The sequence below is a fragment of the Pseudophryne corroboree genome, chromosome 3 (assembly GCF_028390025.1).
Source record: "Pseudophryne corroboree isolate aPseCor3 chromosome 3, aPseCor3.hap2, whole genome shotgun sequence".
Lineage (NCBI taxonomy): Eukaryota > Metazoa > Chordata > Amphibia > Anura > Myobatrachidae > Pseudophryne > Pseudophryne corroboree.
This window is the reverse complement of record NC_086446.1, coordinates 284627509-284647426: the sequence shown is the minus strand read 5'-3', so window position 1 is coordinate 284647426 and position 19918 is coordinate 284627509. Positions and strand designations below refer to the sequence as shown.

At 42.5% G+C, this 19918-nt stretch overlaps 1 protein-coding gene and 1 long non-coding RNA gene across 5 annotated transcripts in view; one reads left to right on the top strand and one right to left on the bottom strand.

The window, feature by feature from the left end:
• The window catches only part of KCNQ2 (potassium voltage-gated channel subfamily Q member 2), a 251808-nt gene that overhangs the window by 31265 nt on the left and 200625 nt on the right, over window positions 1-19918 (bottom strand). For all 4 annotated transcript variants that reach the window (XM_063959228.1, XM_063959230.1, XM_063959229.1 and 1 more), the window contains one exon: window positions 13477-13506. In XM_063959228.1, the coding sequence (XP_063815298.1) occupies window positions 13477-13506 (30 nt within the window). The remainder of the gene's footprint in view (window positions 1-13476; window positions 13507-19918) is intronic.
• LOC135055325 (uncharacterized) overlaps window positions 1-19918 on the top strand; it is a 36596-nt gene that overhangs the window by 10675 nt on the left and 6003 nt on the right. The gene's annotated exons all lie outside the window — the stretch shown is intronic.

Here is a 19918-nt window from a genome sequence, read left to right as displayed (position 1 = left end):
CCACTTGCGCAGGACCATGGGCAAAGATCTCAAGTAGCGGTCCATGACGACTCTTTCCACCATCTGGGGACCAGTTAATGTCTCTGGCTGTAGCCATTTTTTTGTTAGCTGAATAAGGTCGTGCATCTGGGAGCGCGGAGGCTTCTCCATGGCGTACAGCCAACGGTGCACCCGTTGTGCTCGTACTGACAGCGTGACTCCCAGGCGGGTCAGGATCTCAGTCTTTAGTTTATCATAGTCCCGAGCCTCAGCAGGGCTTAAATCAAAGTAAGCTTTTTGGGGCTCACCTGACAGGAAAGGTGCCAGCAGACTGGCCCACTGTGCTTTTGGCCAGTTCTCACGCTCTGCAGTCCTTTCAAACGTGGTCAAGTAGGCCTCCACACCATCAGCCTCTGTCATTTTCTGCAGGAAGTGACTGGCCCGTATAGAACTAGAGCTGGTCGGAGCACTGACGGCCACATCTCCAATCCGGGCTGCAAGGCTCTGCACCACTTCTGTTAAGGCCTGTCTATCCTGACGCTGTTGCCTGTAAAGTTCATCAACAACTGCCTGCTGTTGTCTCTTATTTTCCTCCATTGCCACCTGCTGCTGTCTGTTGGCCTCCTGCTGTAGTCTCCAATTTTCCTCCATTGCCACCTGCTGTTGTCTCCTATTTTCTTCCATTGCCACCTGCTGCTGTCGGTTGGCCTCCTGCTGAGCCGCTGTAGCTTGCAGCAAGGCTTTAAGCAGATCCTCCATGTCGACAGATTTTTTCAGGCGGCTTTGTAGCTGCTTTCACCCAGGACATATCAAACCCTCAGGGGTGAGTCTCAGTAACTTCACACTGGGCTGTATCTGCATAAACCACCGTTTTCTGCAGGCCTCACAAAGCTGCTGCTTTCACTTATGCGCAGAACGGTGTGCTCGCATTCTCCACCAAGTTGTAACACTGTAGGGGTGCAAGGCGCCTTTTCCTGGGGAATATGGCCGCACGCAGCAGCTGAGGAACAACACAAGTCCAGTTTCTGGTACAACTGACCCCGGCCAGTTTTATTGAAACAGAAAATAAAACAAAACCCAAAAATAAAAATACCTTGCCTGTCCGGCACTAACTAAACATAAGATATTCCTAACTGTCACTAAACAAAACACAGAGTTCTTCAGTACATACTGTATAGCTTACTTGCATCAGAAAGCGTGTCTCTCACACACAGATCCTCCAGCCTTCCCAGGCAGTCTGCCCATACTAATCAGGTTAGAAGCACTATAACACTCTTACACAGCTGAAACCCTGATTAGCCCTCTGTGAGGCCAAAGACCCGAACTGGGCCCAATGTCTAGAACTCGCCTTATCTCTCTCTCAGAGCCTTTACCCAGCTTTTACAGCAAACTGAAAAGGTTCAGACAAAACAAAAAGCATTTTTCCTAGAAGTTAACATTTTCTAAAACATGTAAGACAAGAACCTGGGACAAATATACCTGCCCTCAAACACTATCCCAGTGTTCTTGTCACACTAGTTTAACATCACGGTGTAGTTAAAAAACATTTTGCTTTATACATATAAATAGTATCTGCACTGTCATATGTTCTCTACTGTATATACGGTTTGATACAGTGACCTTGGCGCGATTATTGTGGTGGTTTGTGTTTTTGTTATTTCACTGGTCTATATAGCCTAGTACAGTGGTTCCCAAACTTTTATGAATCACGGCGCCCTAGAGCATCAGAATGTTTTTCATGGCACCCCTAGGCCAAAAGTTTCTTATTGAGAAATTTACAAAGAAATTTTACATTAAGAAAATTGTTTCTATGTCATCCTTAAGTTCAATTGTGTGGGGAGGGACAAGATTTGCTTCTGTTTGTCTACATATTTTATGACTGGCAGCCACCTGCACTGGTTTTGCCTATTACATTGACCATAAATAATTTGAATTGGTCTTGGACCACCAACCCAGGGCACCAGGGTGCCACGCCACACAGTTTGTGAACCACTGGCCTAAGGGAAATAGTGTGAGTAAATAAGGAGATAACATAGTAAGAATTAAGACATAAAAAGTTTATAATTACATATTTCATAAACCTTTATCTACAAGAAGCACATTTTGTACTTGGTTATTACTAGTAATTAAGTTTATTAATAATTATTATTACTATGATATATTTACTGTTTCAGCATGTCATTAATGTACAAAAATATACTAATAATACACTGTAATAAACATGCTGAGTTTTATGAACATGCTCCTTTCCACAGTCTAGTGACTGCTCCATAAAGCCATTTTCCCAGTGCTCTGCTGGTTCTGCACACAGAACTAGTACATCACTTCATTCGTTACTTAAAAATGGCAATAGAGAGAATGAATGCAATTGTGACTGGTCCTCCGGCTCACACATTCCATTCAGTTGTCATCAAGGGCTGTGAAAAGACCAGAGAAGCTACAGGGAAAAGGCTGCATTGCACAGAACAGTCCAAATGGCTCAGCAAGAGAAGGAGCACATTAGTAAAAACAAAAATGTCAGTAGGTTGTGGGGGCAGCCTTAAATGGGGACACCGGTGGTATTCAATTAGCGCCGACAATTTCGGAGCTATCGAATTCACTCCCCTGAGTATTCAATTGTGGGCCGTTTTCAAGGCATTTTTGCCAATGCCTTGTCACTTTCATTTTTTTTGCGAAAAACGAAAAGGCATTGACGAAAAATGCCTCAAAATCGTCAAAATTTGCCGATCCACATGTTTTTGGCTCCTGCCAAAGTTTTCGCCTAGGCCAGGCCTGACCAACCTGTGGCTCTCCAGATGATGTGAAACTACAAATCCCAGTATGCCCTGCCACAGTTTTAGCATTCCCTAATAGCAAAACTATGGCAGGGCATGCTGGAACTTGTAGTTTCACAACAGCTGGAGAGCCACAGGTTGGCCAGGCCTGGCCTAGGTGAAAAAATTACCCTGCTATTGAATAGGGCAAATCCCCATTCGCTCTAAAAAAATAGTGAAAAGTACAGTTTTTTTGCCTAGGCGAAAAAATTACCCTAACTGAATACCCCCCCTCCCCCCCCCTTAGAGGGAGAAATACATTTCCAAATTACATTTTTGTTTTTAGAAAGTAAAGTCAGATCTGCGCATATAATTAAATCTACATAGTAGATATGACGGAATATCGAGGGGCCCATGAACATAAACAGCTCTTTGAGGTTGAGGAGCCTCAGAGTCATAGGGCCATATGTAATAGAGTGAGAGTTTCAAAAAGTGAGAGATTTGGGAAGGTTTTGCAGTTTTTGCTAAAATGGCAATCATTTACACAGCAAGATCAACCTGGTTTTGCAGTGTGATTGCCACTTTAAAAAAAAACAGAAAAACCTTACCAAATCTCTCACTTTCTGAAACTCTCACTCTATTACATTTGGCCCATAGAGTTTGTCACAGCAATCTCTAAGATCAATAGTCTTAGGTAGAGATGATCACTGCCAGTGAATGGCTTTGACGTGGCTTAGATCACTCTGGAAATGGGGAAAGAATGGGCATTTTCATGCATTCAAAAACCCACGTGGAAGGCAAGCAGGCAGACAGACATAACAGATAACAGGACTGAGGATATTGGTTTAAATGACTATTTTGTTTCCTTAATATCTCCAGAATTTAGGACATATGGAAGGAGTGACGGCTCCTTTCATAAATCATGGAAAAATCAAGGAAAGAAAATAGGCATTTAAGTCTGCAAACATAACCATGAACAATGGGCAAAATGAGATGGAATTAGAGAGAGGGCAGGTTTTTTTGCAGACAGATCTACTGTTAATGCTAGGGAGATTGATTAAAGTAGATGAATAGCAGGTTGCACATACCCAACGTTCAACCAATTCCACCTCTGTTGTACAGTACAGATGTAGCCACGCTCATATTACTGTGATGCATGCTGCATGGCATGCCAGGCTGTGACTATTCACAGCCAGCAATCTCTCCATTAATTCCCAATGGAATTAAAGGAGCAATCGCCCGGTGCGAATAGTCACAGTCCGGCATCCCATGCAGCATGCATCGCAGTAAAGATGAACATGGCTACATCTGTATATCAAATATCTCTTAAAAAAATAATTTTATTAGCTACAATTTGAAGTACTAATTTTTTATAAATGTAATCTAATCAAAATTTGTAAGGGATTTGTGCGGAAACACAATTTTACACCAGAAGGTAAACAAATGCAGATTCCACAAACCTAAAAACAGTACTTCAATAAACAGATCACTAAAGGCAACTAATGATCAATAGTTTCGTTTTTAAATGTCTGATAACAAAAAAATAGAACAAGAAGCATTCATATTCCTTCAGGGCAGCCATGCATTTACAGGGGTATAAGTGGGGGGTGCATCAGGAAAAAAAAGAACAGTTAGCAGGCATTCTAGGGGTAAAAAAGCCACTGCAGCTATTAAAGGATCAGTACAGAAGTTACATTCTGGTTTTACAGATCTCAACTAGATTAAAAAAAGAGTGGTGTAAAAAATGTCAGTAAGTATAACATTTTGGAATACGGAATAGAAACACAGATAACCAATGCAACAATTCCATTTTCCCCACTTTATAGGACTTTATAGGACTTTATAGGATCTCTCTCACTTATGACAGATTTGGAAAAGGTTTCTCAGTAAAACATGTTGTAGAAAACCACCCTAAATCAGTGCTTGCCAAATATGTAAATGAATAGGGACACATTTATGTCATCGCTATACTCATGGGCAAAATTCTGTTACAAAAAATAATGTAATCTAAGAGTCTATTGAAGTTGTCAGGCAAGGTTTGAACCACCAAAATGCCTTGGGGACTGCATCAGGCCTGCAGTCCTCCAGTTGGCCAGTGCAGCACTAGATACATGAAAGTCACCTCCTATATCTTGTAGAGAATTATTTGTACATCTGAGAGACTCAGATCTGGGATAATGCAAGTGTATATTTTAATAGGATATATTCCATATTTATAAAGCTCCCAATCATTGTTGTTTTATAGTTAATGAAAAACAATACAAAGTGAAGCCTAGTGAAAAATACAGTGGTAATAATACACTTAAAATGAATGAAGAGCCATTTAAACTTCAGTTTTTAGGGAAATTAAGGATTTACAACATTATATGTAGATGTAATATATTTTATATTAACTATTTTTATGGTGGTGAAAAAGAAAGCAAAAAAAAATTCCTATTATTTTGTAGTACTTTGAGTGGGTACTGTAAACTAGTCAACAACATAATTTTGGGTAGAATACATCTGGGGACAAACAAACCCCTACTCTTTTAAATATATCTATGCAATATGGTGGACTACTAACTAGATCAAGCACGAATACTAATCATGCCAAAATGAAGATAAAAAATGAAAAGCGTTAAGTGCGGCTTTCAATAGCAGAAGAGGTAGTTACTTTTCAAGGTTAGACAGACATGTTAGTGTCACAGGATTTTCAAGCCAAGTAGAGTAGCCAAAAGCCACAAAGGGACATCACTAGTCTCTGGAGTATGATGCCTAAACATAATGTACAGTTGGCCATGGCCGATAAATGTGCTACTATTTGTCTGCACAAATAGTAACTCTGTTTCATCAGACATAAGAACATCTCATCGATTTCTGGAAACTCTACTGAGCAGAATGGTTTTGGGCGGTTAGAAAGTGGGTTAAAGGGGGCAGAACATGCAGCTGGGAGGGGGTCCTTGTGACAGTCTCTCACTGTACCTATTTTCCCCTGAGCAGCAGCTGCAGATAATTTTCCCCTTACTGGAAATCAGGGGAGAGTGAAAAATTAGTCTTAAGGACAAGAAATAGAATGGTACAAGAGAAGAAAGAAAACAGAGAAAAACCTCCATAATCCAAGTTTCTTAAAGTTACCAGCTCTGAGGAATAAATGACAATTCATACTGTATGACTTTGCTGATTTGTGCCCCTGAAAAGTTAAAGTTTGCTGATAGTATGGACACATTGAAAGCAGCTATTTTGTGTACTGAACCAATGTTTAAATGAAGCCCAGAAGAAGAAGTGACATCTCTTGAGCACCAAAGGATCTGATTGGAATACAGTCTACACTGTTCAACAGATGCAAAACTACACGGATGTCACTGTTTCTTTCTTTTGCACACTGGTTCAGCCCAGAAAAAAAGGATATATTTACTGTTTTCCATATAGAAGAAAAGAGCTGAGAAAGTAGGTCACCTTCATTTTTCTTTGAGAACATTCTTAGGGCGGTATTCAAATGATTTATCACGCCCAATCTCCTTTCTAAAGTGACCACCATTAAAGCACATATCGAAGCTATAGTAATCAGATTTAGCTGTGTAATGGGTTGGGTGCCCTCGCTACCGCAGGGGTAGCAAGCAGAAATTATTATACCACGCCCATCAGCAGAAACAGAACGGATGTGGAAGGGGGTGAAAATAATTGAATACCGCCCTTAGGCTTCACAACAGCCACTCAGAAAACAGTGGGAAAAAACGTTTCTGGACTCCCAGGTAGGAAATGAACATAGAACCTGGATTATGCTACTGCTAACAAAGTTGTTGTAGATAGTAAACAGTGTCTGTCTTGCTGCCTAAATGAAAAACAGACCAGATTGGTAGAAGCAAGAGCAATGATGCAGACTTCACAGGATTCTTCCAGCTCCGGCTAGGTCATTTACTGTATATACTGTTAGTGTGAGTGAGCAGGGGCAAGCAGCCTGCCGGATAAGATGAACACCAATATGCCAGATGTAATTCTCCTTTAAGAGGTTTAAACATTTTTTTTTTTTACTTTAGAATAAATCAGTATGTACCCATCTGTTATGGTTGACACAGAACAATGGGCCCAATTCATGTTTGTATACAGTGCAGATGTTTTCACAATGGATCAATTATCAGCATACTGCACATGTGCCATGATCACACTGCACACCTGTCAAGGTACCTTAGCGATCGCACAAACACTGACATTTTATACGCAGAGTTATTGACAGGGAGGGACCATTAGGGGGAGGTAACAAGGAGTGGCATTAAAAATGCAGGCGCGTCATGGCTGTTTTCGAGGTGCGTCTCTGCCTTCAGCTGCGATCATGTACGCAGACAAACATCCCTACTGCTGCATCCATTCTGCATAGCCATAGGTCAACCCTAGGAATCTATGTTTCTCTTTATTGCGTCGGTGCTGCGTATGAGTACGCAATTGCAGAGAACTTACGAAAATTAGCAATTTCGTAACCTAGAAAAACGCAGCTGCGTATAAACATGAATTAGGCCCAATGTACTAAAGGCGGGTGCAACTGTCTGTAATGAGGACAGCTCCGGCTGTAGGTGGGAAGACAGCAACCAGATTGATGCATGCGAATGAAGACTGACGGACGGTTACTTGCTTTAGTGTAAGGTAGTAAATCTAGTAGCCACAGAAGTCCACATATGCCGGCAATTTGCGTCCATCTCAGAATCAGGTCATATATATTTTATAACTCCTTTTTAAATGATCAGTAGACAGATGTCTTAAGAAAAATTGACTGTCTTGTTACTAAAATCTGTACAAAATACATTGGTCTGAGGCTGCAAACCTGAGGTGACTGGCTGCTGCAACGTGGACAATCAAGAATTCTCTTGCAAATAAGCGGAGAACAGTAGTTGCTGCACAGTAAGATTCTAGTAGAACACGATTAGAGCTCTGTTTGCTAGTAAACTTACAACATTTTGTCCTGAGATTATACAGTTCTGGTCAACATTATTGGGGTCTTTGAATTTTAAGTATAACCTGTACAGTAGTTTCAGAAATAAATGGAACTGCACCAAACTTGTATCATCAGAATATGTGTATGGAATGTCCGAGGTTATGAACAAATACATTCCTTTTAAACTTAAATGTAGTAATGAAATAAAAACTATGACCCTATGCAGTAGTAAAGGCACCCTTCCTTACTATTTGGCTGCACACCCTTTGGCTACAATAAGCCCGAGTCGCAAGCAATGCCAATGTTGACAGAGTTGAGCACATTTTTGCTACTGTATGTTCATGCCTTCGGCAAGTTGTCACGGCTTATGGGGCTTCTTCACTTCGATACAGGAAACAAACTGGCCATGGAACGCACACAGCAGATTTAAGGACAGGGAATTACTGGGGATCATAGCTTCTGCAATCCTAAGGAAGCCTGCACAAGGCGAAACTAGTTGATTACAGAGACACTGATCCCGAACAGAGCCGCACCAGTGCACTCAATGGACTGCTCGGTAAGCTCCGCCGGCGGACACCCTGCAAACCTGACCAATCTCTGCAGCCAGGAGGACCGAGAAGACCCATAAGCCAAGACAACTTGCCGCAATAGGTATTTACCAGCACCCACCTCCACACAAGCCACTCCAACATTCATTCACTGGCAGTGTGTGTTTTCAATGAACATCTACTTTCCGCAATGAGGGTCTGACATTGCAGAAAAAAAGCACACCGACCACTTAATAAGCCTTGGGGCAACGAACTACAACCAGGAAACTTACAGATAACGTCACCATTACACAAAGTGACGGAGGGGGTTAGATGCAAACAGCGCATCACTCTCACATATGTACCTTAATGACTTTGAACTGATGTTTATTCTGATCCACCTCAAGTGATCACACTTAATTGACTTCAATTACTGTGCACTAGAGGTCAAGCTTTGGAGTAAGGAAAACTTGGTGATTTCAATAACAGCCATCCAGACCTCCAAAGTATCTTTTTTACTGCAATTTACTTTACCTTTCTATATATGTGTGTTATTTGTTTTTGTTTGTGGATTAGTTTATCTACCGGTACTAGGAACACTCCCCACAAATAGCAATTATACCCAAGAAATTCATTTTTTAAGACCAGAAATAATAACAACAGTCTGGTCTAAGCTCACATCATTTACTTGCCTTAGATTAGACCTTAGAAATTCCACAATGCCACGTCATTTTAAGCTGTTTTGTGATTGTGTACAAAAAAATCCTTCCTATTTTAAAACAAGTATTGTGTGTTTATCCACGAGTACACCCCCCTTTTTTGTATCCTGGCTAACAGTGGAATAGGTAGTGATTCCACCACTCCAAGCAGCAACCTAATTTTTCTCACCGAGCGCAGTACCCTAACCCCCCTTTTTATTGCATCTACTGTCATGTCTGTGCAAGTGACATGTAGCCAGATCACAGCGCAGTTATAAGACCCTGTGTATGGCCAGAAGGGCACAGTGAAAACCACATTGTGACCGTTTTTGACTAATACAAATTTCACACTGAAACCCGGCTTCAACCGGTGTCCGACCCAGGATATTGAACACAGATTGAAGTTAGGTTTCAGATGTACATAACCCGTCAGACTGCTGGATGGTCCTGGGTCATCACAGTTCACACTTGGTGCTTGGAGATGACGTCATGTCCAAGCGCTTCTGAATCTTCCTTTTATGACCTGGGTCATCCCTTTCACACTGCATGCTACCAGGGTCGGACCCGGGATTAACCCTAGTCATGACCCGGGTAGTGGACCAGGGATGCACGACCCTGATCAACTCTTTCACATTCAGCCAGGACCAGGGTGGCAATAATCTGGGATTACTGCTTGGCGTGAAAGGGGTATAATTCTGTCATGCCTGTAGACAGGCCAAGGAATGCCGAATAGCCTTGTAATATTCTATTAATTTCAAAGTAGGTAATGCATTATATTTTAAAAATTCAAATTTCAATTTAAGCATTGCAAATAGCTATGAGGATCTCCTCATATTAGCAAAGTGCACTATACCTTCACAGAGAGTGGCATTCCAGCAAGGAACACTTCACACCGAGTCATGTGACAGAGTAACAACACTACTACACAAATATAAATTATATTCTACAGGCGTGACAACACTACTCTCCAAATAGAAATTATATTTCAGAGGCTTGACAACACTATTCACTAAATGTAAGGCTAAACTATAAAGGTTATTTTCATATATGTTCATGTCAATTTTTTCTTATCATCACATATAGGTTGATGCAGCTCCATAGCCAGCTCTTGTGAATATTTGTACAGAGCATTCTCCATAGCCAAGAATGCTCTGCCTAGCCATTCCATAGCCAGCTCTTATGTATATTTGCACAGAGCATTCTCCGTAGCCAAGCAGTGAGACTGACTCTTCTCCATCGCACCTATAGTTACAACTATGTGTGAAAATAAGTGGCATCTAGACATTGCCATATACAGTAAGTGTACTGAGCCAGTGTCGAAGGCATATCGATGAAACTACGGCAACTCTGCACCAGATCCATAATCTCTTGGTTAAGGGAAGGTTTTTTATTTTTTTTTATTTGGCCTTTTCGCATTTAACATTCCAAATATATAGATTACAAATCACCCACAAGATGGCAGCACTGTTCTAATGAGAAAGAAAAAAGTAGGCTACTAGTACTTCTCCACAGTGACAATAATATAACACTATGAATACAAGCAGCAATCATGCTAGAATAAAGTCATTATTATGTGTAAGATCTTTAAGTACTATCAGCAAATCTACGGTGGTGAATGAATCCGCAGCGTGTCTACATAAAGGGCACATAGCTATTTTTGGGGGGCTGCACCAATGTACAACTTATTTCACAAGGAACTAATGACATCATTGAGAAATGAATGTACCATCTCTGGATGGCGTTATGTACTGTATACTTTTCTTGGGATCCATCTCGCACATGTGCGCTACCAATTAAAGCAGTAGTTCTCTTCAATGATTTCTACTACAAAAATCCGCAATTTTTACTTTAAGTATTTACTGGCTTACGCATGCACAGAACAGCCACTGACAAAGAAGAAATGGGCAGACGAGTTTGCATTATGCTAAATGCAACAGATAAAGCTGCAATGCAGGAGGGGTGGTTTATCGAATTACCCCTCCAGCAGTTTAACATTGATAAATCGTTGGGGTAACTTACCTCAGTATAGCAGAGATATGTGAACAAAAATAAACAGAGCCCTTAATGTTCAAACATATACTGGTATGTTTATGTGGTAGAGGATTTAGAGTGTAAGCCCCACTGGGCCAGTGGAGCAATACCTATAAAGCACTGTATAATATGTAAGCACTATATAAATAAAATGATATTAATAATGTCCAATAATGAGTGTACTTGCTCTTAAATGCTGTAAAGCAGGTATTAAAACCCAAAGAAAATTGAACAGTGTGTTGCAAATCATTCTAAAGCACTAAGGGGTCTATGTAGTAAGCCTTGGAGAGAGATAATGTGGACGAAGTACCAACCAACCAGCTCCTAACTGACATTTTTTTTCCGCCTATAATATGGAAGTTAGGAGCTGATTGGCTGGTACTTTAGCTCTCTCTTAAGGTGCCCATACACCTAAAGATTTATCTTCCAAGCTGGCTAGTTGGAACGAAAATCTGGTAATGGATGGGAGCAAATGACAGTTGACCATTTGAAATGGTCAACTGTCATTTGCTCCCATCCATGTCATTTGCTCCCATCCATTACCAGATTTTCATTCCAACGAGCCAGATTGGAAGATAAATCTTGAGGTGTATGGGCACCAAGGTTAATGAAAATTTCCAATGATTTTTTTATTTTTACACAAACATTCCATTGCAATTCTTTTCTTGCATGTACAGTAATGGCTATTTACAAGATACTGTCATGCCTGGAAAGCTTCAATAAAAACTGCCTTTTCCCGCACAGTAACCCCTGGGATAACACGCGCTAACCCACTGGTTCCACACAAAATTTGGAGTCAATGGGTTTCTCAGCGCATCTAACCCCAGAGGGTGCCTTTTATCACAGACTTTTCCTCACAGCTCCTGAAGCTGCAGGAAAAAGTCCACCTCTGGGTCTTGATGCGCAGGGTAAACCCAGTGAACTGAATCGGCAGGTGTAGCTAATTGGATTCCTTCAATAAACAGTGCATAGTTTGTTCTCTTTCAACCCCCAAAAAATAAAAGAAGGCAACTATCTCCCCCACCAAAATATGTGCAATAGATAGAGGGATATACAGACAGACAGACAGACAGACAGATAGATAGATAGATAGATAGATAGATAGATAGATAGATAGATAGATAGATAGATGTCAAAGGTTAAAATGAAAAAAAGTATACAGAAAGTCAGAAACCAATACAGTTATTTATTTTCTTAAAACCTTGGGATCCAAAATGTGGCTATGAAATCTGACTAGAAAAGGCAGACCCAGAAATACCAAAGAGCTGAATAAATACTTTACTTGACTGCCGACTATGGGGATAGACTAAATAAAATGTGTCGGACATTCTGCCATGCCATTGCTCCATTCTGAACAAGGACAAATGTAATTTGGTCAGCGACTAAACTTATCTATTGAAGCACAGGACAACCAAGAGGCATCACATCATTTAAATAATTTCATTTACATCACACAACAGCAAAGATAAACTTTTCAATCTTTTGGCTAGATGCATCATCGCTTGGATAATGACAAAATGGAGAAAGAAAAAGTACCAGCCAATCAGCTCCTAACTGCCATGTCACAGGCTGTGTTTGAAAAATGGCAGTTAGGAGCTGATTGGTTGGTACTTTTTCTTTCTCCATTTTATCACTTTCCAAGCGATGATGCATCTGGCCCATTGTTTCTTACCAAAGCTGAAGAATAAAAGGCCAGTACACACAGGGAGAGATGTGTGCTGAGCGATCTAGCATAGACCACTCAGCACACATCTCCCCCCTGCTCAGCACACAGCGCAATGTGTGCTGAACGAGGCAAGGGGAAGTGGCGCTCATTTCACCCGGCGGTGAAATGAGCGATGTGCTAGATTGTGCCTGCATGCAGGCCAATCTAGCACCAGCAACAGCGTCGCGCGGGGCCGTGCATAGCTATCGCTGTGGGGCATACACACGGAGAGATCCATGCTTAACTTCTAAGCAATCTAGTCAGATTGCTTGGAATTTAAGCACGGCTCTCTCCTTGTGTACCCCCCTTAACTATTGTAATGGACTAACTGTGCAATAAGGAAATGTGTTATCAGCCAGTTAAATGTAAGGAAAAGGTAGTCAAGCACAGATTACATGAGTTTGCAGATACCAGCAGAGACAGTTGTGCTGAACAAATAGACTAGTTGCAGCTGTGTAGACCACAATGTCTGCGTTAGTGACAGGGTATCAAAAGTTGCAGCTGTCTCATACACACAGTGCAGGCAGCCATTTTGTGAGGTGAAACATACTGGTCATAATGCAACCTATCCATTCACTAGTAAACTTAGTGAAGCAGCCATTTTGGATGGCACACGTTCCTAGAATACGATAAGCCGCATTCTGATGAACTAGGTGAGCCTACAAAATGGCTGCCTCTATAACGTGTAAGTTACAGGTGTACTTTGTTTTTAGTGAAATTAGGTACATACATTGTGGAATGAAATAGACACTAGAGAAGCTGTGAAGGAGATTATATGGTGTCCATATAACCACAGAAGCTGTGGGTTGGATATCAGTGTAGTTACCATGAATGGGACATGCACATGTTTGGCTATATGACACTTTGGGGTACCAACCTGGGTGGAGGCTCAGCCTGCTGCTCTTTCCTTAAAACAAGAAGCAATATCATGTTAGTCGTAATGCAATGAAGAAATGGTGCATTCTCTGTTAAATTGACAGCTATCTTGTCCCTGGGCTACTAGCAGGAATATAAGCAAGCCAGGCAAGCAACAGGGAAGTAGAATAAAGTGACAATTTTCAAAAACTCCCACCCACAATGCTAATATCTGTCAGCTAACAACACTAAACATTACAACTAACTTTCTACATTAAAAAAAAATAGGCTAAATCAATACATTCAAAACCATTTTATATAACAATTATCAGGAATTTTGTAGAAAAAGCAATGTCATGTATAATGTTACCATATAAAATTATTCGTGATGCAGCATTAAGTTTACCCTCCTTCAATAATGGTGTACACCTTATCCTCCATCTCTGAATAAAAAGTGATTCATGATTGTAACGAGCAGCGGCTCTTATTGTAACGAGCGGCGGCTCTTACCTCGGTGGAGGAGGGGGCTGCCGCTGGTCATGCTGCTATGTCCCTCCTCCCTTGTAGTTTACAGATGCTGGGACCGGCACATGCGCAGTAGTGGTGACAGTGCTGCGCATGCACAAACCTCCGGCTTCTATGGACTGCATCAGCTGCAGTCCGTAGAAGTTGGCTAGGGCTGGCCAAAATACAGAGAGTGGTTGCAGCCCCCCCCGTAAAATCCACCACTTCAGCACAGAGTCTGTGAAGCCAGATGCAATCCGTGAGACTGCACTGGCTTTGCTGTGACTGGCAGTGACTTCCTATTGGAAGTCCTACCTGCCAGTCACAGACAATACAGGGAGACCCATTGGGAGATGTTACAGGAAGCCGGCTCTCTGCTAATCGCAGCCCGGTCTGGCAGTCACAGAGGGAGGAATCACCTCCCAATGGGTCTCCCTGTACTGTCTGTGACTGGCAGGTAGGACTTCCAATAGGAAGTCACTGCCAGTCACAGTGAGGCCAGTGCAGTCTCACGGACTGCATATGGCTTCACAGACTCTTTGCTGAAGTGGTGGCTTTTACTGGGGGACGGACTGCAGTCCTGTAGCCCATAAGTAAAATCCGCCATGGATTGTGATGTTATAATATGAGGTAGTGTGTACAGTTGTGTGGCAAGAAAAAAAGTTATGTAAAGACAAGGTAAGTCACAATAACAAAAAAAATAACTATTCTATTTGTAAGATTTCAGGACACGGAGCCTTCTTTTAATATCTGGAACGCTTACAGTGGGTCCCATCATTCAAGGCAACACTTCTATTAGTTTAGCAAAAGCACATTAGAAAATAGGTATCTCTTTCATAAATTGAGATGGTGGCCTATGAGAGGCTGCAGGTTGCAAACTAAATTATCTTCCTCTCTCATATCCTATCCTACAAACCTTAATACCACTAACCTCAAATGCCTGATGATATTGAAATTTCAATGCAATACTAAAGTCACACATGTTATACCCCGAAAGCATGTTTGCATTTTACTTATCTGGCATAGACAGAACATCTAAATATATTGGACTTTTCATTAAATTTAGTTAGAAGCAGCAGCTATACAGAAATAATTTCTCAGACAGGATGCAATACTACATTATTGCCCGTGAGAGCTATTTATCTGGAAATTATAACCAGTAACTTACCTACTGACCCCACACATAATGGAATGTATGAAGGCAGCCAATAAATTCCCTATGTATCAGAGACAACACTGATCTCTACTGAATTGATAGGCTACCTTCTTTATGTTGAGCACATAAAATGGGCCCCTGTAGGTAACAGGTGCTGTTAAAGCCCAACATAAGAGCAATCAAACACTTCTCTTATTTAGCTCATTGATAAGACCATACAGATCACAGACTGAAGCATTGGGAAAGTTACATAGGAGTTTCTTCTGAATTCTACTAAAGAGGCTATACTTCAGTGCTTTCGTAATACCTTCTGGTAGGAGACACGCATTATTCTCCAGGACCCGCCAATTTCCTTTTGAAATACAGGTTGAGTATCCCATATCCAAATATTCGGGAAATACGGAATATTCCGATATACGGACTTTTTTGAGTGAGAGTGAGATAGTGAAACCTTTGTTTTTTGATGGCTCAATGTACACAAACTTTGGTTAATACACAGTTATTAAAAATATTGTATTAAATGACCTTCAGGCTGTGTGTATAAGGTGTATATGAAACATAAATGAATTGTGTGAATGTAGACACACTTTGTTTAATGCACAAAGTTATAAAAAATATTGGCTAAAATTACCTTCAGGCTGTGTGTATAAGGTGTATATGTAACATAAATGCATTCTGTGCTTATATTTAGGTCCCATCACCATGATATCTCATTATTGTATGCAATTATTCCAAAATACGGAAAAATCCGATATCCAAAATACCTCTGGTCCCAAGCATTTTGGATAAGGGATACTCAACCTGTATATACATTGTTGGGTCCGGTTCCAGAAATTTTCTTTCTTTTTTTTCTCTTTACTTTCTCTAATTTCCGTATGTTTCATTGTATGTATTGCTGATGCACTGTGTCTTCCCTCCTAGGCTGGCTCAGTGTACATGCGCAAAATCTCACATGCAGCCCGGTAGTCACTACAGTGGCTGTGAATGGGCAAAGTCACCTGCAGCTGTTGAAATTGATAGCTGCAGGTGTCGGAACGGTCAATGCCCAGCACATCGGTCTTAAATATAGCAGTGCTGATATGCGCCCCTCTCATTTAGCACACACCAGCATAGAAATACATGGGGGAGAAGCGGTATCAGTGCAGATAATGTGCGCTGATGCCACTTCTTCCCCATAATGGCAGATAATACATCTATCCCGGAGTCTTGGCCAGCTTTAGATACCATGGTTGGTACTTTATCTCTCTGGACAGTAATAAAATGTTTGTAGCTGCAAACACCCTAGCTTCTTACTGGTGTTCAACCCTGGGGTGACTAGACTTCACCGGCTTGTGGGGTTCCGCACATTAGACTTAGTATTAGGGACCTCCGACATCAGAGACGCCATGATGTTGGTGTTAGGGTCTCCTGCCCTGTGCTGCCACGTCGTCATGGCAACCGGGAGACAAGTGCTAGTGGAGTAACCTGAGCGCAGCTGATACTCCGGTTCGGGTCTTTTGCTGTGCAGTGGTTATAGGCTCTGTGCACGGCAGGGGATCCGGTGCTGGTTTTTGTGCTCACAGTCTGTGAGGTCTGAGTGGGGCGTGGACAGCACCTGCTTTATAAGGCCTCTTTTCAGGGTAAGCAGATGCTGCTGAATCTCTGTTGGTTAGTCAGTTCATGAAAGTTAGCCAGTACTGTGTAGCTTTGTATTTGTTTGTTGCTTACTGCAAATAGGCCTGGGGATTTGGTATTACACTCTGCCAATCCAGACCTAGCAGTAAGACTGGAGTCAGTCGTTTAGCTTGCTGGGGTTCTGTTATTACTCTGTGAACTTAGCAAGTTTGCGGCTGTATTCTAACACTTGCCTGTCTAATCCTGTCTCACTGTGCTAGGTGTCAGGGGTCAGTTTAGTGGCAGTAAGCTTAAACCTGTGCACTGCAAGTGAGAATCAGGATTGTGGAGGCTCTCCTTGTGTCTATCATTCCATCTCTGACCAAGGAGTTTACTGCCACACCCGTTGGTAACCCTTTAGGGTTTTGCTGTTGCCCTTAGCAACAGCATTTCGGGTTCTCTACGTATTAAAACACAACATCTTGCTTTTTACATCTGAGCAGTTCTAATACAAGGGAGATACCCAGTTCCTTAGCCTCTGGGCTTCTCTGTTCACTGTGTGTGTATTTTGTTACCCTATCACCTTCTGTGTACGTTATGTCATATTCCCCAGTTTGTCTGTGAGTCCATTTGTTTTGCATAACAGTTCAAACACCAGTACATTCCTGCAGACACTGGAGTGCATAACAGTTCTGACACTAGTACTTTCCTGCAGGCACTGGTGTGCATAACATATTCAGCAGCCTAATACTCCTGTTGAAATTTTGTGGGAATATGGAGCATACCCCTCAAAATACGTTGCAACAGGTGGTCGATCAGGTGCAGGTCCTGACTCGGCAATTTAATGATTTGTCCATTAAAATGCACACCTCCCAGGCTGCTGGCGGAGCTCCCGCAGCAGCAGCACCTGCAGGGGTTAAGGAGCCGAAAGTAAATCTCCCGGATCGTTTTTCTGGAGATCGCTCGCAGTTCTTTTGTTTCAAGGAGAGCTGCAAGCTATACTTCCGGCTTAGGCCTCAGTCTTCTGGGTCGGAGATTCAGCGGGTGGGCATAGTGATTTCCTTGCTACAAGGAGACCCACAGGTCTGGGCATATGGGTTGCAGCCTGACTGTCCGTCGCTTAAAAGTGTTGATGCTTTTTTTACGGCACTGGGCATGTTGTATGATGACCCTGACAAGACGGCCTCAGCCGAGGCTCAGATTTCGATCCTTAAGCAAGGGCGAAGGCCAGTTGAGGTTTACTGTACGGAGTTTCGGAGGTTGGCCCATGATACCCAGTGGAATGACCCAGCCCTGAGACACCAGTACCGAAGAGGTCTTTCTAACCAGATAAAGGACCAACTGGTACAATATCCCTTGCCTGATAGCTTGGATCAGCTCATGCAGTTATCCATCCGGGTGGATAGACGGCTGAGAGAGCGTAGGCTTGAAAGGGAGACTGAGATTTCCTTCCTTCCCAAGGGAACCTCAGACTCTGAGGAATTTTCTGAGGAGCCTATGCAGATTGGGGCTACCCGCCTCTCCTCGCGTGAGAAGACGCGGAGGAGACAGCAGGGGTTGTGTTTGTACTGTGGGAATAAAGGTCATGTGGTAGTATCATGCCCAGAAAAGCCGGAAAACTTCAGGGCCTGAGGGTGATGGGAAATATCCTGTCAGGCCAGAAGTCAGAATTTCCCAAGAAGACTTTTATCATTCCGGTGACCTTGAAGATCCTCAGTCAAACTGTCAAGACTGAGGCCTTTGTGGACAGTGGGGCCGACGGGGTTTTTATGGACCGCCAATTCGCCCTAAAACACTCTGTTCCCTTAGTACCCTTGGCATCGGAAATTGAGATTTGTGGGTTAAACGGGGAACCATTATCCCAAGGTAAAATTACCTCTTGCACTAGCCAGATTTCTTTGTTTATTGGAGCCACACACTCTGAAAAATTGTCCTTTTATGTGACTGTCTGTACTTTTGCCCCATTGGTGTTGGGGTTACCCTGGTTAAGGGCCCACAATCCTCAATTTGACTGGGTCTCTGGGGAGATTCTTAGTTGGGGTACTGATTGTTTCAGGAGTTGCTTGAGCCTTCCAGTCAGGCTCTCGCAGCTAAGTTTGCCAGGATTGCCAGGGTGTTATGCAGATTTTGCGGACGTGTTCTCCAAAAAAGTTGCAGAGGTACTACCTCCCCATCGCCCCTATGACTGTGCCATTGATTTGTTGCCAAATGCTAAGCTTCCCAAGAGCAGGTTGTACTCCCTGTCACGTCCTGAGACTCAGGCTATGGCAGAGTACATTCAGGAGAACTTGGCTAAGGGATTTATCAGACCTTCACAGTCTCCAGTTGGGTCGGGGTTCTTCTTCGTGGGTAAAAAGGACGGTTCGTTGCGACCCTGCATCGACTTCAGGGAATTGAACCGTATCACGATTAAAAACTCATACCCACTGCCTCTCATTTCGGTCTTGTTTGACCAGCTTCGTACTGCCACCATTTTTTCTAAGATTGACCTACGCGGTGCGTACAATCTAATCCGAATAAGAGAGGGGGATGAATGGAAGACTGCCTTTAATACCCACTCAGGGCATTATGAATATTTGGTGATGCCTTTTGGGCTCTGTAATGCCCCGGCAGTCTTCCAGGATTTCATGAATGATGTGCTCAGGGAATATTTGGATAGATTCTTAGTTGTATACTTAGATGACATCCTAATCTTCTCCCATTCCCTGGAGGAACATCGGAAGCATGTACGCTTAGTCCTCCAGAAACTCAGAGACCACCGGCTTGGGGCGAAGCTGGAGGAGAAGTGCGAATTTGAAGTTCAGCAAATCGCATTTCTAGGATATATTATCTCCCCAGAAGGTTTCCAAATGGAGGGTTCCAAGGTACAGGCAGTCCTGGATTGGGTGCAGCCCACTAGTTTGAAGGCGCTTCAGCGTTTCCTGGGCTTTGCAAATTTTTATAGACGATTTATCGCTGGATTTTCGTCTATAGTGGCGCCCTTGGTGGCACTCACTAAGAAAGGGGTGGATGTTGCTCACTGGTCTTGTGAGGCTAAAGCGGCTTTTGCCCGTCTCAAAAGGGCATTTGTTTCGGCCAAGGTGCTGCGACACCCAGATCCAGAGCGTCCTTTTGTGGTGGAGGTGGATGCCTCTGAGATGGGTATTGGGGCAGTGCTTTCTCAGATGGGAGTGTCTGATAATCGCCTTCATCCCTGTGCTTACTTTTCCCG